General features: G+C 49.2%; 1 protein-coding gene across 2 annotated transcripts in view; it reads left to right on the forward strand.

Moving 5' to 3' along the window:
• Positions 1–11744: 11744 nt before the first annotated feature.
• Positions 11745–22798, forward strand: part of GFRA2 (GDNF family receptor alpha 2) — a 97070-nt gene continuing 86016 nt past the window's right edge. The window contains exon 1 of one of the 2 annotated variants that reach the window (XM_045055424.1): positions 11745–11914. In XM_045055424.1, coding sequence (XP_044911359.1) covers positions 11854–11914 — 61 coding nt within the window. In that variant the 5' untranslated portion in view covers positions 11745–11853. The remainder of the gene's footprint in view (positions 11915–22798) is intronic. The other variant, XM_045055427.1, reaches the window with a different exon arrangement.

The raw sequence follows: 22798 nt of genomic DNA on the forward strand, positions 1-22798 counted from the left end.
CTTGATTCTGTCTGCCCTTGATAGATATTTATGAGAAAGGATGGTTTAGTGACCTTGAATTCCTCATTTATTACTTTTTAACTGTGTGCCATTGGGCAAATCAGTCCATTTTCTCACCCCCAAAATTAGGATCATGTACCTCAAAAAGTGGTGGTGAAAATTAGAAATAATTTATGTAAAGCATATAGCACAGTGCCTAGTTTCAATAAATGGTCCTAGGGTAGTAGAATAAACCAGGAATTGGGAGAACTGAGTTTTCATCCTGGATCTATGACTATTCAACTGAACTTGAACAAGATATTTCTCTCTTTGGAGCCTTGGTTTCCTCATTTGTGGAACTGGCATATCTGGATGATGTTTGAGATCTCTTTCAGTTTTTTTCCTTTTGAAGTTTTTATTTAAATTCCAGGGAACATACAGTGTCATATCAGTTTCAGTTGTACAATGTAATGCTTCAACACTTCCATATAGCACCTGGTGTTCATCACAAGTGCAGTCCTTACTCCCCATCACCTATTTCACTCATTCCTCCACCAACCTTCCCTCTGGTAACTGTCACTTTCTTCTCTAGAGTTAAGAGTCTATTTCTTGGTTTCTCTCTCCCTGTCCCTGTCCCTTTATTCATTTGTTTTGTTTCTAAAATTCCACATATGAGTGAAATCATATAGTATTTGTCTTTCTATGGCTAACTTATTTCATTCAGTTAACAAAATACTCTTTAGCTCCATCTATATCATTGCAAATGGTGAGATTTCATACTTCTTATGGCTAAGTAATATTCCATTATATATATCACACATCATCCTTTTTTCCCCTCAGATCTAGAGTTAGGGTTTAGGTTAGGGCCAGTGTTGGGTTAGGGCCAGCGTGAGGCTATGTGTCTGGTAACCTGTAGTTCAGAGACCTCTCCAGAGCGTTAGGGTTAGGGTTAGGGTTAAGGTACCGGTTAGGATTAGGAGTTGGTGGTTAGGGTATGTGCAGGATTGCAGTTCACAATTGCTGTTCTTTCCTTTTTTTCTCCTCCAAGTTTTCACTTAAATTTCAGTTAGTTAACATATAGTACAATATTAGTTTCAAGAGTAGAATTTAGTGATTCATCACTTCCATACAACACCTGGTGCTCATCACAGTAAGTGCCCTCCTTAGTGCCCATCACCTATTTGACCCAGCCCTCTGCTTTCCTCTAGTAACTACCAATTTGTTGTCTAAAGAGTCTCTTTCTTGGTATGCCTCTCTTCCAGTTCTGATATTGTCTCTGACCCAGCATCTCCCCCCCTGCCCCCACCAACACCTAGATGAATGAGCCCAGGAAGACACAACTGGCTCCCAAGAGCTGCATTTTGAAGGAGCCTACTTTTCCAGAGGACCTGGTTGATCTCTCATTTGTGACTGGGGAAGCTTGGGCTCTTCGCTGGGTGAGGCATGGCTTGGAGAAGAGAGAATGGGCAGGAAGGAAAGAGGGAGGGTGTCTGAGAGGCGGATGGTGTGACCTTGAAGTTGAAGTCCTGTCATCAGCCCAGAAATGACAGGTTAAGGAGGGGCTCTGGTGTGCTGCTCTTCTCAACGTTAATTACTATAATTATGAGAAGACTTGAGTCTAAGCCTTAGATTTCCTCCACGTAAAACTGTGTCTTTGTGGCATCCGCAGACAAGGACGTTAGCGAACTGGCAGTCAACGCTCCATCAACTCTCCACGCAGGGAGGGCCGCCGCTGACAGATGGAGGTGTGTATGTGGCATGGGTCAGAGCCTGCTGAGCACCTTCCCGCGTGCCTGGCTCCCCTTTCCCTGTGATCACATGGCTACTCAGCTGGTCACAATTACAGAGATATGAAGACATCTATTACTTCCTGGGGAGGGGCCAGGTGGTGGAGAGAGGGGACAGAGCAATTCTGAATGAGGAAAAAGAAGAAAAGGAAAAAGAAGATGGCACGTCCATGTGAGAGGGGATACGGGGTCCTCTCAGTGCAATCCTGGGGGGAATGCTGTGTGTGTGTGTGTGTGTGTGTGTGTGTGTGTGTGTGATGGGGAGTGAGAGGCAAGGAACATCTGGTGGGGCTTGGAGAAGCCTGGCTTCCACTTAAGGATCTTACTCATTCATCAGGCCCCAATAGCCTGGAACCTTTCCTGATTTTGGAAATGATTATTCAGTAATTTCAATGTTGATTCTTGGCAAAATTCCAAAACAGAGGACTGAAACTGATGATTTGTGAGTTCTTAGAAAAGGAAGGTGATTGCTAGAAGCCAGCATGAGTTCACTTAGAACACAGCAGATCAACCCACCTCCTTTCCCTCTTTTTGACAGCCGTTAGACTGACAATCAGTGTGGCAGGGTGCTTCTGCTCAGCACAGGGTGGAGGGTGGTAGGTGAGGGTTACCCTTTGCCCAATGTTGTTCAAGTGCACATGGGACTTAGGTACTGTGGGGTGGGTGGCCATGTAAGCTATCCCTCTCTTAAGTCTCTAATTTTATCCTGAACATACACAGGAGTGGAGGGGGGGGGTCTCAACAGAGATGAGGGAAGGGGACCCCATGCCCACACTGCCGCATTGGATGATTGCATCTAAGGCAAGCAGGCAGGCAAGAGCAGCAAGGCTCTCTGGGAGGACCTCACCAGTAGATAAGGGGAGTCAGGCCTGGGCCCAGGCCCCCAGGACCATCGGCACAAGGCAGGGGGATGTATGTGGGGTGGGGTGTGTGGGGAGGTGGCTCTGGATTCCATGGTGGCTCAGGGCTAACTTAGAACCCTGGGGGCCTGGGAATAGCTTTATACCCAGGGCAAAACTTGGGTCCTAAGTAGATTTGGTGTCCTCTCTCTCACCTCAGAGAGCCATCATAGTCCCCGCAAGTCAGACAGATATCTATGGCAAGGCCAGGGAGCAGACCTAGCCTCTGAGTTTCTGCTTTCTTTGCAGGTAGCAGGTAGCCTCAAGGAGGGCTGAGTTTTAGACAAGTGTATACAACCTTGGGAATTCTTGGGAATCTTTGGGAATCAGATCCTTAGTTAAGTGGGTGGGGACTCAAAGCCATAGTAACTTAGGCATGAAAGGAAATGTGACCCCATTTTATACTTAGAGGCTGCTGAGACCTAGCTACTTGGGTTGGTCTATCCTTGAACACACAGTGTAAAATCACTCATTGCAGCCTTGTGAAGAAATGCCAAAGAGTGAACTTCATTTGATAGTACATTTTGGTGGACCCATAGCTGCTAGGTAACTGTCCTGAAAGGGGATTGCTTACATCTCAAATCTCAATCTAGAAGGGAGACTCCTAGTATTGTGCCACAGAACTCAGGCCTAAACTCTCTTCAGTTAAATGATGTCATTGATGATGTGGGTGAAGACACAGAGAGCAGGATTATTAAATTTTTAGATGACAGAAGGGATAATTGAGGTTCAGAGAAAGAGCTAAGGGTTTGAAAACATCCTGATAAGCTGAAATGATGGCTGAAACAAACAAGATGAAATTTAACAGGGACAAGTATTAAGCCCTATATTTAAGTAATAAAAATGAATTATGTAGGTACAGTATGGGGAAGCAGGATTTCAAATTAAAATCCTTCAACTGGGACTCATTGAACAGCAAACTGCCTGATGGAGGCAGCAGAGAGCAGCTGCTTTATGGAGCTCACTAGGGGAGTGGACCAAGCAGGTAGGGATGCAGCACCATGGGACAGGCAGGCCCGAAATGGGCAAGGGAGGAGTGATTTGTAGCACCCAGTCTCCAGATATGTGGGTTGTCTGAATCCAAGTGAGGCTAGGCTCCCTGTGCCTTGAGTCACTTTTGTCCTAGGCTTCCCTGTCCTGGTCAGTCCCCTCCTCAGCTGGGGTCTGCCCAGTCTCTAAAGTGGGGTTTTAAAAAAATTTTTTTAATACTTATTTATTTTTGAGAGACAGAGTGAGACAAAGTAAGAGTGGGGGAGGGGCAGAGAGAGAGGGAGATACAGGATCGGAAGCAGGCTCCAGGCTCTGAGCTGTCAGCACAGAGCCCAACGTGGGGCTCAAACCCACAGACCATGAGATCATGACCTGAGCTGAAGTCGGACGCTCAACTGACTGAGCCACCCAGGCGCCCCTAAAGTGGTTTTGCATGTCCACTAGCTCAGTGAGGGGCAAAGACTGGAAATGACACACTTATAGAGATGGAAAACAGATTAGTGACAGCCCAAGGTTAGGGGGGAAGACAGGGGCCAGGAGGTATTTGTGGGGGAGGAGGAGGAGGAGGTGGTGAACTTTGTGGTGACGGAACAGTTCTGTATCTTGATTGCAGTGCTAGTGACATGAATCTGCACCTGGGAGAGAAAATGGCACAGAACTATATACACACAGTTGTACCATTGTATCATGTCAATTTCCTGGTTTTGATGATGTAGTATAGTTGTGTAAATTGTAACCATTCAGGAGACTACGGAAAGGTCTAGGAGGTGGATCTGTACTATTTTTTGCTACTTCCTGTGAATCTATCATTATTTTTAAAAAAGTTAAAGAAGCCTAAAACAAAACAAAAACTAAGCCAGACTCTGCTCTGAGTGACCAAGCATTGGGGTAGAGGAGCAGATCTCCATTCAGTCCTGCAGAAATGCACTGTTAATACAGCCTGTGGGGAGGGCGGGGAGGCTTTGCCTGCAGGAGTCCCTCGGGGTCACTGGCATTTGAAGAGCCCTTGGCACAGCCTATAACTTTGGGAATATAACGTTTCTGCAAGATGGAGACAAGAACGGCTCCCCAAACCCACAGGTGCTCCTGGTGGATGGAGGACTGGGCACTCCACATTCCTGGGCCCCTGACAATGAGTTTGGTTAGTGGTTGCTAGAGAGAGATGATCTGGGACTTAATCCTGAGAGGGGCACTCAATTGTTGGTATTATCCAGCCTGGGAAAACCTGCCACAAGTTCTCTAAGGGCTGGAAAAGTAGAAAGTAAAGGTTTCCTGGCTTGAGAACTTAGAAGGGGTGGGAGCCCTGGGGAGGCCCGCCCCTAGCAGTGCTGGCTGAGGTGAGGACGAGGCTACAGCTATGGGGCCACCTCGAGGAAGGCCAGCTCTGCCTTCGGCTCTGGGGGAGGTGTGAGGCAGAGTACACTGTCCTAGAGGACACTGCCGGAAAGGCACTGCACCGGGGGCCCTAGCAACTTCCAAGGAGATGGCTGCAAGTGTGTCCTCTGTCCTGGTTCTGCTAAGAGTTTGGGACTGTATTTCTCTCTGCGTGCTGCTCCACCTCTCTCTTGGGGTCAGAAGAGGCGCCCACATTCCTGTCCCCAAAGCCAGTGGGATTTGAAAATGGATTTTCTGGAGAGGACAGAAGTGTCAAGTATTTCTACAAGGCTATCAAGAGGCAGCCTCCTTCCCTGATGTCCTCTGGAGGGGGGCCAGGTGGCTTTCCAGGTCCCTCTTCTCCCTTGGGAGTTGCTTGCTTGCTGGGGTTCCTCCCAGTCCCCAAGACTGGCACCCAGAGCATGAGCTGCACCTCAGGAGGTGTGCCTCACTAGGTGGGATATCTCACCTCATTCCCAGGGCTCCTTTCCAGGAACTGGGTCTTGGTCTTGTACCACCTCCTGTTTTTGCCAGAGTCCCTGAGAATCAGGCCTCTGTAGCCGATATTTCCATTGTCACTGTCCACTCTGTTGAGGCCCGTAGTCCACTCTGGTGATGGCATTCTTGGCACTGCTCCAGTTGTGCTGAGATTGGGTCTCTGAGTGACAGCTTCTTTGACGTCTCTATTTCCCCCAGTCCCGCTGGGATGTCCTGCTCCTGCTCCCTTGGGGCCCATTCCTTTTGCACCCTCAGCATGTCAAAGAGCTGGCACCAAGTGGTTGTAGATTTTGATCTGTATTCTGGCAGCAAATGCCCAGGAAGGACTCTGTCTGGGGAGGGGAGGGACTTGAAGAGACTAGGGACATTGGTATGGGTCAAAGGAGCAACTATAATTCTCCAGACCAATCATGGGAGCTGGAGAGAAGGGGAGGCTGTCTGTACCCACGCTAGAGACAGACACACCCAGTAAGGAAGCATGGAGAAGACTGCATGTTGAGGCTCATTTCCACTCTCTGAGTCCAGAGTTATGGATGGCAACAGGGGTCTGTTTGGGTATGGGGAGCTATGCTCATTGGCAAAGGGGGTTGTGTCATCTGCTATGTGCCTTTTGTATTTGGCTTTCGAGGGACATTGTAGGGCTTACAAATTCTCCTTTTTGAGCTGAGCTGGTGAGAGCCCATGGATTGCTAATTCTGTGCCTATTTCATACTACATATTTGATAGAGGATGATCATGGAGGATAAAAAATGTGGGATCCACTTATGCCCAGGACTTTAGGAGAAGAAGCATCTGTGGCTTAAGGAACCAGTCCCTATCACCTGGTGCAGGGTCTGCTTGACCCTGGTAGAATTATGTTGCTGGATGAGGAGGGGCATGCAGTTTGCATTTGCTGTTCCCCCACTACCCTTCCTGAGCCCTGAATCACACCTGAAGTTCTCTCCCATCCCTCACACCCAGAAGGCTGCCCAAGGGAGCCCATCTCAAGGATGCTGTTCATAGACCAAACAGGGATTGCAAATTCAAAAGCCATTAAACCCCCCTGTGGGGGACTAGGGAATCTGCACCTCGACTGAAATCATTCCCATACAAATTGTTTAAAAATGGTGTCTGCCAAAGAAGATACATCTGCACATAGAATCTGGCAACTGCAGATCTTTCCCTTTTCCTGCTGCCCTCAGAAGGGGTCTCTCCTGGTCTAGTTCCTCGGGGTTCCTCCCACACCAATTGGGTGACTCCAAGGAAATGGCATGGAGTGTGAGTTAAGGTCCAGTTTATTAATCTGCTCCCTAAATGACTTTGGGCAAATACTGGACCTCTCTCTGTCTTGCTTTATTCATCTGCCCAATGGGTATAACAATACCCTTCTAGTCCACTTTGAAGCATTGTTCTGAAGATGAAATGAAATAGTGTATTTTTAAAATTCATACCTTATTTCATTCCACAGTGGATTTGAGGCAGCTTCTAAAAATACCTGTGATATAAAGGATAAAAATAAATAATATGTGAAATCATTTTGCGATTGTACTGTAAACACGTTCTCCTTATCGTTCCTGGGAGCAGTGCGAAAGTGATAATGGATATATTATTTCCCAGACTCATTTTCAATTTAACCTTGGCCTTCAGGGCCTTAACTGAAAAGCAGGGCTGTGGAGTGGGGGGTAAGGGGTGGGAAATCTCAGAAGCCAGCCATCTGCTGGGCCCCAAGGTTGGTTTTGCCTGGGGATGCTTGGGGGTTGGTCAGTTCTGACTTTTTGGCCTCCTGCTGCTCTACATGGAGGCTTTCCTGGCAGCTCCATTATCATTAATGCCAAACTCCCTTGAGCATCCCCTCCGTGCCTGGCCCTGGCCTGAGTGTGCAGACACAGAGAAGAAAAGTCCTGTCCTACAGGGGCTTGAAAGGAAGACCTGGGAGTGAAAGTCACACTGGGTTTAGCTTGACTGGGAAAGTTATTGACTCCTTCTTATTTCAATTCTTTGTCTGGACAAGGGACCCCACACCCCGCTCTTCCTCCTTCACAGCAATGCTGGAAGGATGGAATGGGAACGTGCTCTGATAGAAAAAAAAATTGCTATGCAAATGTAAAAAGTCATCATCTCTGTTCAGTGCTGCTTTGAAGTGATTTAGGAAACAATGGAGCTGCTAGGATGTTGGAGTGGACATGACCAGGAGGGTTTGCCTTGAACACTCCACCATAGAGTCTTTCAGGGACCTGTGCAGGACTGGGGGCCTACACCACAGAGATGAGCCCTTCCCCACAGAAAATGGAATGCCTATCAGCTTTGGAGCATGTATCGAATATTTAGTATGTGCCCAGCACGGAGACAGGCATTATGAGTGAGAGTTGTTATGGGCTGAATTGTGTCATCTCTGGCCCCCTTGCCAAATTCCTATGTGAAGTTCTAACACCCAGGGTCTCAGAATGTGAGTATATTTGGAAATAAAGTCTTTAAAGAGGTAATTAAGTTAAAATGAGGCCAGTAGGGTAGGCCCTAATCCAATTTTATAAGGGTATCTCACTAAAAAGAGGATATTTGGTCACACAAAAAGATACCAGAGACACTCACATGCAGACGGAAGACCATGTGAGGACACAGAGAGAAGACAGCCACCTGCAAACCAAGGAGGAGATCATGGCCAGAGCCAACCCTGCCAACGCCTTGCCCTTAGACTTCCTGCATCCAGACCTGTGAGACCATAGATTTCTGTTGTTTAAGCCACGGAGTCCATGGCATTTTGTTCTGGCAGCCTGAGCAGACTAATATAGATTTGCAAAGAAAAGTACAAAGTAGTCACTTCTTTAATGACTACTCATTGAGTCGAGCACTATGTGGGCAGCAGATGCGAGGATGAACAAGAAAGATGTGGGCTGCACTCTCAGGAAGCTTAAAGTCCAATAGGATATTGTAGCTGCCTTCAAGACGGGGAGAGAAGACCAGCACTCAGAGAAAATAGAATTGCATCTAATTATATGTGTGTATGTGAAGTTTAGTGGTGCTGACTTCCAGTGGTGGAATCGCAGAGAAAATAAAACTAAAAGGACATCATTAGGAAGGTTTTGTGGGGTGGGGGCTAAAAAAGGTTCAGGGGATGAAAATCTGGGCTGCTCCTGACACTTGCGGGGAACTTCCAGCTCTAGCAAGTGGTGCCCTGCCAATGCTGCTTACCTGGAAGGCCCCCCACCTTGGGGACTTCTCAGTGCTCAGGGCGCTGGCCAAGACAGGCATGTCTCCTGGGCGCCACTGCTGCCACCCTCAGGCTGCAAGCTTCTGCTCTCGGGTGGCTGGGGCTTGGCTGGCCCTTGTGTGCTTGTTTGCTGCCATTTCTCCAGGCAGATGGGGACTGCTGGCTGTTTGTCAAGTTAGCAATTAACAAGTAATTCATTAGGCGCCTAATGAACAAATTATTAACCTGGCAAGCCATGTCCAGCTGCTGACTGGGAGTGGGGGAGAAATGACTATTAATAAGGTCTTGGAGTGGCAGTTGTGGTTTAGTGGTTAAGGCATGGGCTGGGCGACAGGAGATGTGGGTTCTGGACTTTTGGACCAATTGCTTTACCTCTCTAGGCCTTAGTTTGGCTGATCACATGGTAGGAGTAATAAAGCCCTATTAGTGGGCAAATGAAATGTCAGAAACAGTCTGTATAAGTGCAGGGTATTCTGTTATATAAACTCTAAGGCCCTTCGTTCTAACTTCCTCTGATTCCACCTCCCCAAGCCAGTGTAAGGATACCAGGACCATCCCTATAACCCCTGTAATTGCTAAGTGTCACTCACAACTTACTATGTGCCTGGAGACCTAGTATATGCAAGGACAATACAGGGCAGGGAGCATGTGTATAATGTGTCCCTGCTCTTGTGCACTTGCCATTTGTGGACCTATCAGACATTCACACACAGCAACTAACTAGAGTATGAAGCAATTTGTAATAGGGCCAAGAGCCACAGAATTTCAGAGGGAAAAAAAAGAAGTGTAACCCCAGGTGAGCAGGAGCCTTGCAGGAGGGCAGGGACTTGAAGAACGACTTCATTGTGTTTTTCTGATTATAAAAATAACATGCGTTCATTCCCCCAAATCTCCAAATAGAGAAAATTGGAAAGAAGAAGATAAAGATAATCCGTAATCTCATCAGCCAGAGATAACTGCTGTTGACATTTTTGTGTGTATCTGGGAAGGATTTTGACAGGCAGAGATGGGGAAAGGATATCCTAGATGGACGCAATGTCTTGAGTGAAAGCTCTGGGCTGGAGGAGGGTAAGACCTGTGGTGGGGGCTTTGGGAGATGAATGTGCAGACCGGGCAGGCTGGAGCAGGGGTCCTGGAGCAGAATGGAATTGGTAGCCGGTGGCGGTGAGGGGAGTGGGGAGGGCTGAAGAGGGCAGGAAGGGCCAGACTATCACGGCAGAGGGTGTGTGTGAAAGATAGCGCCTTGTGCATCGGACCAGAAGCCCCAGCCAGCAGGCCAACCCTCTGCTCTTCAATCACACTCCTGATGCAATGGAACTTATCGATGTAGCTGTCCCACTTAGGAGAAATACTGCAAAAACCCCAGCAGGAAAAATAAACAAATATGAAGCTGTGGCGGAGCTGCCAGAGGGAGTGTGGGGCCAGAGGAAGAGGCAAAGAAGGCCTGTATTTAGTGTGACCGGCTGAGGCTGTTTCAGCTGTGTGGGCAAGTCTGCACAGGGGATAAGGGACCTGTTCTGCTTTGTCCCCCATCCAGCAGGGGTGACGTCCCTTCAGAGCCTTGTCTTATCCCTAGGAGATATCTAATCCACAGATACTTTTTGTCTCATAGCAGCAGAAAAGTTTATAGTTGGCAAAACTCTTTTCTATGAGATACTTAAAAGGGTTTTGTAGGAGGCAGAGTTTTTCTTTGGTTCACCACGACAAAGACATTGATGGCACCACACAGTCCATCTCTTTATCCACATCCCATGTGTCAGATGGGACCATGTAATTGGTTCTGGCCAAAGGGGCATGGGTGAAAGTGACATGGATCACTCTGGCCAGCTGTCTCCACTCCAGCTCTCTCTGCTTCTGCCTTAGTGACTCAGGAGGGGTTTTGTTCCAGGAGGAGCAGCCACAACATGATAGCGTGTCAGTCTGGATCCCTGAGTGACTGTGTGGAGCAGAACTCCCTGCAAACTTAAGCTGAGATTGTCATATGAAGAAGAAAGAAACATTTGTAACACACCCCGTGGAGACTTCACAGTTTGGTTTTTGCTGTAGCATAGCCTAGCTTAACAACCCATTTTGGTTGACTGAGGCTTGACATCTTACATTAACAGTAAAATGAATACCTTGCTCTGGACAGCTTTCCACAGTTTATTGTAGGGCAAATTCACACCTATCATTTCGATCCTAGGAGCAATTACATATTCGGGAATTGCCCCCTGGCAAAAGCTCAGGAAGCATTCATTCTTAATGTAATGACTTCCTTAAATCTCCACTGCTACACACATCCAATGTTTAATCAATCCCTCTCCCCACTATGCTCTAATTCTACCACTGGTTAGCTTCTAAGTGTGTTACACTTATTTGAATTTTTTTAAATGTTTTATTTATTTTTAAGACAGAGAGAGACAGAGGGTGAGCAGGGGAGGGTCAGAGAGAGAGAGAGCGAAACACAGAACCTGAAGCAGGCTCCAGGCTCTGAGCTGCCGGCACAGAGCCCGATGCGGGGCTCCAACTCACAAACCGCGAGATCATGACCTGAGCCGAAGTCTGACGCTTAACCGACTGAGCCACCCAGACGCCCCGTGTTACACTTATTTGTTCTTCCATCTGCCTCCCCACAAGCAGGTTGGAAGCTCCTCGACACTGTCTTATTGAAGACAGTGTTTGTTGATATTGCACATCAGTGTCTATTGCAGCAGGCACTTGAGTGATGGCAGAACGAGCCACCAGTTGTGTATGGGCAGAGTAGGCCTACCATCACTGTTTTCTTAAGGGGCAGCTAAGTTAGGGGGCTGGCTCAAGGTCACACAACTAGTAAGTAGCACAGCCAGGAATGGGCCCCATCTTTATGACTAACAATCACAGCCTGTCGACTGTGCAGGCGGTTTTGAGGACCAGAGGAGATACTGCCAGGGTGCTTTGTGAGGCATTCCCATGATGTTTGCATTTCCTGTTTCTAAAGGCCAGTAAGGAGTCCAGTGTGGTGGTGTTAGAAGCTGGAGAGGGGCCTGGTTGGACTAAGGAGGGAGGTTGAGAGGACTGGGGCAGGGGCTCCCTGGGGGAGGAGGCCTTGTCTGCCATACCCTCAGCAGCAGGATGGTGCCTGCAGTTTCGTAGATGCTCAATCCAGTGCCCCCTTGAACAAATGGGAAGGAATGAGCAGGCGAAGGGCGGCAGGAAAGGAAGCTGCAACCTGAATTTTGAAGGTACAGATCTGTAAGGGGGTGTGTAGGATGGGGAACAGGCACGGGCTCCCTTCCTACCCTCCTGCTATCTGCGTGCATCCCCTGGGGGCCACGTGGTGTCTGTCTCCTGCCCCTGTGGAAATGCTGGGGTTGGGTTGGCAAGCAGGTGATATTACATGTGGCGGGCTCATTGTTGCACCTGTACAGTCCATTTAAGCACTCCCAGAACACTCATTAGCAAACACAACATCGGTCATGGGGCCTCCCCTATTCCTAGCTCCTCATGGGGCTGGGGGTGTAGAGGCAAGGCCTTTCTCATGCTCTGGTGGCCTGAATCTCATCCAAAGAGTAGATGGATGGAGCACACTGGAGTGGTGGTCCAGCAGGGGCTGCGAGCAGCACCTCGGGAAGAAATGCCTGCTCCCTCAGGGCTGATGGCAGGTGGAAGCTCTTGTGTAGCAGGGATTGGTTCTAATTAGTCATCAGATTCCAACAGGGGCTGGGTGTTTTTCTTGGCACAGTAGGTCTCTTCCAACAGACCTGTTCCTGTTCTCCTTTGGGGAGTGGAAAGGTCTTTGTCTTTTGAAAAGCTCTTTCACACCCTCATTGGACACTCCTGGTGTGGCTGGGTACTTCAGGGTCAGCCATAGTGTGATTTGAAGGGTGAAGGGAGTGGCTTCCCAGACACCTCCCAGAACTCCAGATCTTAGGACCAGAGGGCATTCAGAATTCATCAAGCAGCACTTGCAAATGGATTAGATGAACTTGCATGCCCACTGCAAGTGACTGGTTCCGGCTGCCTGGAGCACTGCATTGAGAAGTCTTAGCTGGGATCAATTAACAGTATCTACCTTGGTTAGGAGAGGGGAGGGGTGCATGAAGGCAGATTTGCCTTCTCAGATCTCATTTGAATGAATCCCTTTCCCCTGGTGCCTGATTTCCGCTATTAGAGAACCATTACGTCCCGTTAAGACCTTGTCTCTCTGTTCATATTTCTTTAAAATGCATGTGTGTCAAAGAGGAATACCTAGAAGGTATTGAAGAATTCAACGATTGATTGATCAGAATTTATTGCAAAAAAAAAAAAAAAAGACCATTCTCAGTTTTGCTAGTTCTGGAAAATGCAATGCACTGACAACCTTAAAATACATGGATTAGCACTTGGCTTAGGATCTGTTTATCAGACTGCCTCTGAAGGGGCAGTTGCCTGAAAGGAAATGGGAGAGGTGGAAATGGGAGAGTTTGGTGGAAGGCAAGGCTGGAAACTGGAGGACCCCCTCTCCCACAGGGTATGCCTTGCAGTGGGGACACCAGGGGTCAGAGGTATTGAAGTGTTGACCACCTGGGGGAGGGTGCAGATTAGCTCTACTCTTTTCAGTTCAGAAACCCTTTCTTGGGAGAGACCGGTGTTCCTGGCACTCTTGCCTATTCTCTGTGGGCTATGTCTTCATCACCCACTTTGGTGGGGGAGTCAGGTTTGGGGAGAACTGAGGTTGTAGCTGCCCCATTTCTTTAGAGTAAAAATTATTGGGGTTGCTGGGCTGAAGAGCAGGGGGTGGGGGATTACATGCTAACAAGTAAGAGCCAGGCAGTTCATTGTGTCGATCGGGAATTCTAATGCACTGTTAATGTACTAAGTCATTATAGACTTAGACTTTAAAGTGAAGAGTATAAACCAATCTAGCTTGAATTAAAAGAACTTAAGTGGCAAAAAAAAAATCCTTCGGTCAGATTTATCAATTTTTCCTAAGGAAAACCAAGTGGGAGGAAAGAGAAGCAGTATAAATGGGTCAGTTAGATCCTAGTGAGTCCCGTAACAGTCCAGTAAAAGAAGTGTTTTGACCCGGGTCAGTGATCCTGTGCCTGAGCCTCTGTGCTGAGCTTAGGTCAGGAAAGAGGCATCATTCATTCATTCATTCATTGATTCCAGAAGCACACACTGGGCACTGATTATGTGCCAGCCTCTGGGAATATGGGGATAAAGAAGATGTAGGTCCTGTCTGCATAGAGGTTTGAGTGGGGTGAGGAGTATAGACAAGAAATCAACAGGCATTTTTGATAGAGCATGAGTGCTCAGCTTTGGAGATCTTGGTTTTCATGTCTGAGGAAAGGGGATGTTCCTCTTTACCATGGAGCTCCAAGTCACTGGAGCAGCCAGAGCTATGCAAACAGTTCACTGGATGTGGGCTGCTCACTCCTGAAGCAGATGGAGAGGCCCCAAAACTCTCCATGGGGTAGGGGCTGCCCCCCAAAATACTGCCTGCTTCTTACGCCAGCAGAGTGTCTCAGACATTTCAGAGTCACTGTCACATGCAGCGTCTCACTGGATCTTCCTTCTCTTCTGAGAGGTCTCTTCCCTGAGGATGTTAAGGTCACAAGCATAGCTGGAGTAGAGCTGGGGCTGGAAACCAAGTACACTTGGCTGGCTCATTCCATGGGGTGAAAGGGGTGGAAGATGAACTGGGGAGTTGGGATGGAGCAGAGACAAGGAGAGGACAGAGATTCTAACACAGACTTCTCAACTTATGTATGAATTAATGATGGTACAACTTACAAATACTTGACTTTATAATGGTGTGAAAATGATATGCATTCAGTGGAACCCATACTTTGAATTTGGATCTTTACCTGGTCTAGCGACATATGGTACAATCTTCTCTCATGATGCTGGCCAGTGACAGTGAGTGCAGGTCCCAGTCTGCCATGGGATCATGAGGGTCAACAACTGATGCACTGACAACCATTCTGTTTTCATCTACAGCACAGTGTTTAACCAGTTACATGAAATATTCAACACTTTATTACAAAATAGAATGGTTTTGCCCAAATGAAAATGTTCTGAGCACGTTTAAGGTAGGCGGGGACAAGCTAGGACATTCAGTAGGTTAAGGTGCATTAAATGCATTTTCTACTTATGATATGTTCATCTTATGATGGGTTTATTGGATGTAATCCTATCGTAAGACAAGTAAGGGTTGTAGTACAAAGTCTGTCCTTCCTTCCTTCCTCTTGTTCTTTCAACTAGGAAACCCAACTATGTGCACTGTGCTATGTCCAAATGGTACTGGACTCTTTTTCTTTTTTTAAGTTTATTTATATATTTTGAGAGGGAGAGAGAGAGAGAGAGAGGCAAAGAGAGAAGTAGAGAATCTCAAGCAGGCTCCACGCTGTCAATGCAGCGCTCAACTTGGGGCTCCATCCCAGGAGGAAATGTGAGGAATCGATATCCAGAGTCTGACACTTAACCGACTGAGCCACCCAGGCACCCCCAAATAATACTGGACTCTTAAAGGTGGACCTCTAAGCCTAGTCTGGGCCTCCTTCCACAGTGCCACACTTCCCAGTTGGGGTGTTGCCCCAGGAGCCAGGTTGGAAGAATATGGAGAAATGGGACCACCCCAGGCCTGGGAAGATAGAAGAATCCTGAAGCTCCCCCTCCTGTCAGCAATGCAGACTCCCTAGTGTGGGGCCAGTGGATTTGGGGAGGCCCAGGCAGTGAAAGAACTCAGCCAAGGCAGAACAAAGGAGATAGAAGTTTATTGAATACACTGCAAGACAGTAGCAGGCAGGACGGTAAAGGAGAGACTCTGCCAGGAGGCAGTGGTGGGAGGCTGCAGTTAAGCAGGGAGTGAGGAGGTATGGGAACGTAGGGAATGTTCCTTTTTTGGTACCTATGCCTGGTTGTTAAGTAGCCCATTGGTCAGCTAGGGCCTTTGGCTATTTTGAGATGGGTCACCTAAGGAGTCTGTTTGCACTCAGTCCTGGGGGTCACTGTGGGCCCCTTCTACCTTACTCAAGTTTCCACTGCTCAAGCCTACTGCTTAAAGGTGGCCTCCAAACCTGGTACAGTCAGTCCCTCCCCATCCAGGGAGCAGGGACCCACCCATTTTTGGAGTAGGGAGGCAGCAGGTGCCTGGACCCCTGGGAATGGCCTGCTTTGCAGATGTGATGACTTCCTCCATGTGATGACTTGGGCTTGGGAGCAAGAGGTGGGAACGGTACCCGATGGCTCTGCTCCCTTCTGTGGAAAGCAGACAGCGCCAAGAACCCTGCTGTCAGAGAGGCTGATGGGCAGCTGGCTGTCCACAGGTGTGGGCAACCTGAGGGACTCTTGGGGGACTCCCATACAGGTTCCATCCTTGCGGACACGGGAGCTCTGGGGAGACAGATTCCACTTTGGCATAAGGAAGAACGTCTCAACGATCCAAGCAGTTTGGGACTGTGGAACGGAAGGAGAAATGAGCACCCTGTCAAGGGAAATGTTTCTGTGAAATTGTCTTAGTTTTTACAGTTAAAAAGCATTTTATTTTTGTTTTATTTTATGGAAGTGTTTGAGGAAAGGTTACCTCATAAATAGGAAATTTGGAATCAGTTATATCTGGGTTTAAATCCTATGTTGGCAACTCACTAGTGACCGTGGATAAGTCACTTGGTGCCTTGACTTTTAAATTTTTTTTTTTTTTTTTTTTTTATCAGAGACTGTTTGGGGGCCGAAGGGAAATGAATTTACAGAAAAAAGCTTTGTAAGCTGTTGAATGCTAGGCATCTGTTGGCTCTCTATTCTTGTTGTCCTGCAAATTTCCTTCAACCCTGACAGCCTGAGGGCTCAGGATGATTGAAATTCTACCATTAGCAATTCATTCTTTTGGGTTAAACATTACCCCTCCCCCTGGTTGCGGCTGGGGCTAGAGAGGATATCTGGAAAGTATAGTGCACGGGGACAGTGGAGTGAGGAGGAACGTTTTGGATGATGAGAAAGTTCCCAGGGTGAAGAGGGTCAGGGTGAGGAAGGGGGGCCATGAAGGTAAATGTGCCCATCTGTCCAAACTCTACATTAGGCCTAGGGGAGGCATGTCTGCTCAAAGAGGGATATTCTGGTCCCTGTTTTCTGTCCAGAGCCCCTTCTGAGCTGCCTTCCAGCCCCCTGGAGACTGCCCTGGGCCCTTCGAGTGACAGTCCATTTCAGACCTAGCTCTGGTGCTCCACCCACTTTGCCAGGCTTGGCTAAATAAAGACATAGTCCCTGTGGGGAGCTGCTGGGTCTGAGAGTTCTCCTGGGGGGCAGCAGGCAGCAGGAGCAGGCTCCCCACAGCTTAGCAGAAGCAATCACTGCCCCTCTCCCTGGATTTTGCCTCTGACCTTGGGTAACCTGGCAGATCGCCAGTGCCTGAGAGCTGGGGTGGGTGTGCACGCTCAGACAGGCATCTGGGATCTGCCAAGCACAGTGCTGGCATGGGGACAATGCTGGGGTGTGGCCTGAGGGGCCAACATAGGCAGAGCAGTGCACTCAGGGCCAGCGGGGAGGAGGCTTGACAGTGAGCTGGGATATTTTAAGCTGATGGTAGCTCACCAGAAGGACCACTTACCAGCTCAGCTCTGGTCTCCATTGGGAAGTTGTGAAGCGGGCAGAGGAGAAGTGGGGTTTTGCAGTTTCCTCAGGACATCTGTGACTTCTAGTGAAAGAGTTTAGAGAAACAGTCCTTCCCAGACCTGTTCTGGATGAATGAAAGACACTGCCAAAAACTGTTGGGTCCCTTCTCCCTCTCCTCCCTGATCTCCTATGTAGGAGAAAGCAGCAGAGAGGCCCGGCACCCTGGCAGGATGAATGCTTGGTTTCTGTGTTAGAAGGGGAAAGCTCATTAGACCAGAGTGTGGGAGGACCTGCTTTCAAGTCCTGGCTCTGCCACTTGCTGGTTGCGTTGTGACCTTGGCCACATCATGGGACATGTTCAAGCTTGAGTTGGTTCACTTGGAAGAGAAGTTAATTCTGCCACGCCTTCCTCTCAGGGATGCTTATAAGAGCTTCAGGATCTTGGAGGAGAAAGCCTTGAAACTCAGAAGTGCTATATCCACATAAGGTGGTTCTGATAGCTCCCTGCCCAGTAACCATCTGCATTCCTGCATTCCTGCTTCAGCAGCAGCTTTCTCTCCCTCTGATGGGCTACCCCAGGGCCTGGGGACTCCTTGGCATGGGTGGGGCTGCAGAGATGTCTCTGAGGCCCTGGGGAGAGGCTAAGTAAAGCCAGATTCCCACCTCCTGCCAGTGCCTACCTCAAAAGAGAATGATGAAGCATGGAGAACATTGACCGAAATCAGTTAGAGAAATCAATGCCCCTGAGTGCAGTATGCATTTCTTCCCTCCTAATATGGTCCCACCCACCCTGCCTCAGCAGCCCTGTTCACTCTTTGGGATCAGATAGTTTAGTTAAATCCCTGCTGGTCTTCATTCCCAAACTAGTTCTCTCCTGTCAGGCTGGGCATCAAGGATCTGGAGTGGTCCTATGGGGATGGAATGCTGGTGAGGGGGTCAGTCTGCCATTAGGAGGGAGACAGGGGGCTGGAACAGGGCTGGGAAAGGCCCCGGATGAGCTGGGCACCATGCAGCTATGCCATGTTGGACAGGATGCTTTTTAGGCTCTTGACTTGAACTCCAAGGATGAGGTCAAACAAAGCCCTCAGCAAAGAAAAAAAAGGAAATTTCAGTTTTTAGTGTTTTCACACTGTTGCTGGTCAGGGCAGGGAGAAAGGGAGTATTTAAGATGCTCTGAATTGGGACATGAAAACTTACAGGCTGGAGAGCCATCACTTTGCTTATTTATTTAGGGCACATGGGTTACCAGAGAGAAACCCTAGATCCCAACTGCCAGAGTTCGAATCATGATTCTGCCACTTAAAATATGACACTGGCCAGGTTAAATCACTTTTCTTGCCTCAGTTTTCTTATTTATAAATGGTGCTGTTAAGAGTACTTGCCCCACAGAGTTGTTACAAGAATTAAAGAAATATCAACATGTACCTTGCCATAAAGTTTTAATTATTTTTTTCATGACAGAGACTGAGAAGTCAGGGCTGGTCACCTTGTCTGTCTTGACCGCTGGGTAGAAGGCAAATTCCCTCCTCCTGGGACTCCATGACGAATCTGTCACCAACAGCTTAAAACTTTATCTTTACGGTGCCTCTGACACCTTTTCCTGTCCCCGCCCACCTCCTCCAGTCCTTGCCTACCACTTCCTGTCCACGCCCACCACCACCTCCTGTTCCCCCCACCCCTCACTTCCTCCAGTTCTTGCCTACCACTTCCTGTCCACGCCCACCACCACCTCCCTTCCACGCCCACCTCCAGTCCTTGCCCATCACTACTTCCAGTTCACGCCCTCACCTCCTGGTCCACACCTGCCACTACTTCCAGTCCCTGGGTCTTCCCCTCCTGCCACACCCACCACCACCTCCTGTCCTTGCCAACCGCCTGCCTGCTTGGGTTTTGGGCCCTCATTACCTTAGGCGAGACTGTTAACAATTGCCTCCTAACTTCTCTTATCTCCATCTTTCACAGAATTGTCAGATCAATCTTCTGAAAATACCATTTTCATCACGTCACACGCCCTCTAAGAGACCTTCAGTAGCTTGTAGGGGAGCAAGTCCAAAGCCTTCCCAGCTTGGTCCTCCACTATGCATCCCAATGGGACCTTCCAGATTTTCTCCCATCAGCTCCTCCCAACCTTTTCCTCTTGGTTCCTCCCCACTCTTGGCCAGCTCAAACCTTTACCACTGTGATTTTACCTTGGCTGCTCCTTCCCAGAATGCTGTCCCCTGTGTTCAGTCAAATTCTACCCATCCTCCAGGTCCAGCTTGAGTCCTACTTTCCCAGCAAGTCCTGAAATCCAGTGGCACTAACTCTTCTTTTCTCTTACTTGGCCCCAGTCAGTGTTCCCTTGGGTTGCTTACTCTTCATGGGTACATGACCTAACTCTATGTGTAAATGCTTCCATGGCAGGAACAGTCCAACACTGTGTTGGGGATAGAAAAGGGGTCCAATAAGTCTGTGCTGCTTGATTGATTGCAGGAGACTGCTGGGCTGCTGTTCCATGTTTGTTCCTGACATGTCTTAGCTGACATTTTTTTTTTAATCCCTGGTTGGCTTTTATCTCTGGGGCAAGGGAACACCCAGCTTTCTTCCCTCCACTGAAGGAAAGTAAGGGATGAGATTCTGTGGGGGCAGTACAGGTCTGGTCAGCTGAGCTCTGTGGCTACTGCATGTGCACATGCCTGTGTGTGTAAGTGTGTGTGTGTACTGTGGTGGGGCTGCAAGCTCCTGCCCCAGTCCTTCTTCCCTCTCTGCTTCTATTGCTCTTGTCCTCCAGAGAATCCACTCCACAAGATGAGTAGGTCAAGAGAGATGAGGCAAAGGAAGAAACAAAAGGCCTAAGTGTTCTCCTTCCTTCCCCTCTGCACATTATAACTTCTGGATCTTTGATGGTGGAGGGGCAGGCAAGGTGGGTGGATGGGCATGAGAGTTACCTGCTGGTTAGCTCAGGGCAGCTGGGGTGGGCTCTGAAAGCAGTCTGAAGGATACAGTACCTGGGGGTGTGAGGAAGTACATCAGTGAAGCCCAGGTGCTTTTGTTCACACATGCTCACTCTCCTTTCTCCCATGACTCCCTCTTGCAAGATCTCCTATGCATCATCCTCTACAAAGTAGTCTCTATTTCCCTTGAATGACTATAGCTTTTTATCTTCCCTTCTTATTCCGCACTAAGTTTTATGCCTTGTCATAGGTACCCAATTCTTTTTTCTGGATCCCAGAGGAAAGGGGTGACATTTTATGAACAACTGCCTATGAACCAGGCATCTGACTAGCTACTCTGTGTACAGTATCTCATCAAATTTCCTTAAGATTTTTTTTATCCTCATTTTATAAAGATTTTATAGATTAAATTGCCTATGGCTAGTATGTGCTGCTTTGTGTTTCCTCTGCAGATCCTGGTGGGGTGGGAGGCTTACATATAGCATGTGCTCAGGAAATAATGGTGTGGCACCTGGACTCCGCCATATCTAAGGGCAACGTAGGTTGAGGGCTGGGGTCAGCAGAGGGTGGGCTGTATTGGGAGAGGCTTGTATAGACAGGGAGGAAGAGAGGGCCCAACGCCAGAGGGCCCCACAGCCACAACAAGCTCAATGTTGGTCTGGCTGGTGTTGTCTAGTGTCCTTGTTAAGGCCAGTGATGCCTAGTCCCTGAAGGGCCTCAGCCACTCACCTCTTGCTACCAGATTCCCCTCCCGCCAAGAAGGCAAGTCAATGGGAGCCATGCCTGGTGTCCATTGCTGCTTTCTCAGCCCCCTTCACCAGAAAGGGGGTCAGGCAAAGCTCCCACATGTGTTTCAGAAAGTTGTCCTTCCATATATATTTATTTTTGAGAGAGAGAGAGAGAGAGAGAGAGAGAGAGAGAGAGAGAGAGAGAGAGAGAAAACGAATGGTGGAAGGGAGGAGAGAGAGGGAGACACAGAATAAGAAGGCTTCAGGCTCTGAGCTGTCAGCACAGCTGTCACAACCCAGGAGTTGTGAGATCATGACCTGAGCTGAAGTCCTAAGCATAACTGCCTGAGCCTCCCAGGCACCCCCAGAGAGTTGTCCTTATGTCTAGCCGGGGTTAAAAGACAGGCAAAGTTTTAGAGGAGAAAGAGCGATGTGTTGATTTGGGAGCCGGGAGTAGAGTTAGCCCTTGGAAGAGGGAAAAGCTGCATGGGATACCAGAGCGTGTGGGGATGGTGGAGGGAATTTGGGCTACCAGAAGTCCCTGAAGTGGGGGAGGGGAGGGAGAAAGTTTATTTGCAGGAGCCTCCTAGCCTCTGGCCTCCAGTCTCCCCAGACTCCCCAGCAGCATAAGCCCTATGGGCTTGTTACCCTTTCACCTATACTTTTCCGAAGCTGCTTCCTTAAGTCCCCGAATTCTGGAAACGAGGCAGGGAGGTCTTGTCAGTTGTGGTCTTTTCCTAGAACAGAGAGGCCCAGAGGAACGGCAGGGAGGTCTGCCCTGAGGAGGCTTTCCCCAGCTCTTACCCCAAGCATTCTTGGACCCCGTCTCCACTCCTTGGGTTCGGCCGCACCTCCATAGGGCATCATTCAGTGGAGGGCAGGGGGAGGGGCTAGGGCTCCGGCCGACGCCCCAATATCAGCAAAAGGAAAGAGGTATTCGAAGAAGACCCGCGCGCTGTGCTTCCAAGGCTGGGGGATCCGTGTTCCCGCCTAAATCCGCAAGATGGAAGTTGCTCCCTCTAGCTCTTCCACTAGCGAAGGCTGATGGTTTTGTGAGACCCTTCCTTTCGAGCCCAGGTCGATTTCTAGCGTTTACTCTTTTCTAGAGACTTGTTCTTTTAAACATGCATGGTAAAAGACACCACCAAATACACCTTTTGAGTAGCGCCGAAAGTTTAAGGCACTGGGTGTACCCCACCCCAGTACCCGGGGTGCACGCCGAATGTAGGAATGTGTGCACCAAAGCCGAGGGACGCAGGCAGCTCGAACGTTGCTGAGGATGTGTCAGGAGGAAGAGTGAAACTGGGGTGCCTGGCGTGCGTGGGCGTGTCCCCCGCGTGTCCACCGCCCCGCCGCCTCGCCCCCTCTAGCCGGAACGTGCCAGCAACCTCACCTCTCCTTCAGCCCTTTCCCAGCCAGACGCTTCCTTTTTGGTGCCTCTGGGCGTTTACTGTAAATTCCGTGACTAAAACACTTCGGTGAGCCCGGCCCATCGACAGATGGATCAATCGCCCCCTTCTCGGCTGGGGGAGGGGACCCCTCCCGGTGCCTCCGAAGCGAGGAGCTGCGGGTTGCCTCAGGAGAGCTCTCGGAGCCCAGCCCGTCGCCGAGCGCGGGCCGCCAAGCTTGGCACGGAGCCCTGGGCCGGGTCGGTCTCCGGAGCGCCCCCCGGGGTGGGGTTCCAGCCCCGGACCGATCCCTCTCGTGCGGTTCGGGCAAGTCCGCTGTTCTAGGAGGCGGTCAGGGCGCTCAGGCACCACGGCCTTCCTCCCGCACCAGGGGAGGAGAGACCATTGGGGAAGGGGAGTCTCGAAGGGCTGCAACGCCGGGGCATGAGGGGCGCCGGGGGTGTGTAGGGAAAGTTCTCGAGCCC

Source organism: Felis catus, chromosome B1 (assembly GCF_018350175.1).
Source record: "Felis catus isolate Fca126 chromosome B1, F.catus_Fca126_mat1.0, whole genome shotgun sequence".
NCBI lineage: Eukaryota > Metazoa > Chordata > Mammalia > Carnivora > Felidae > Felis > Felis catus.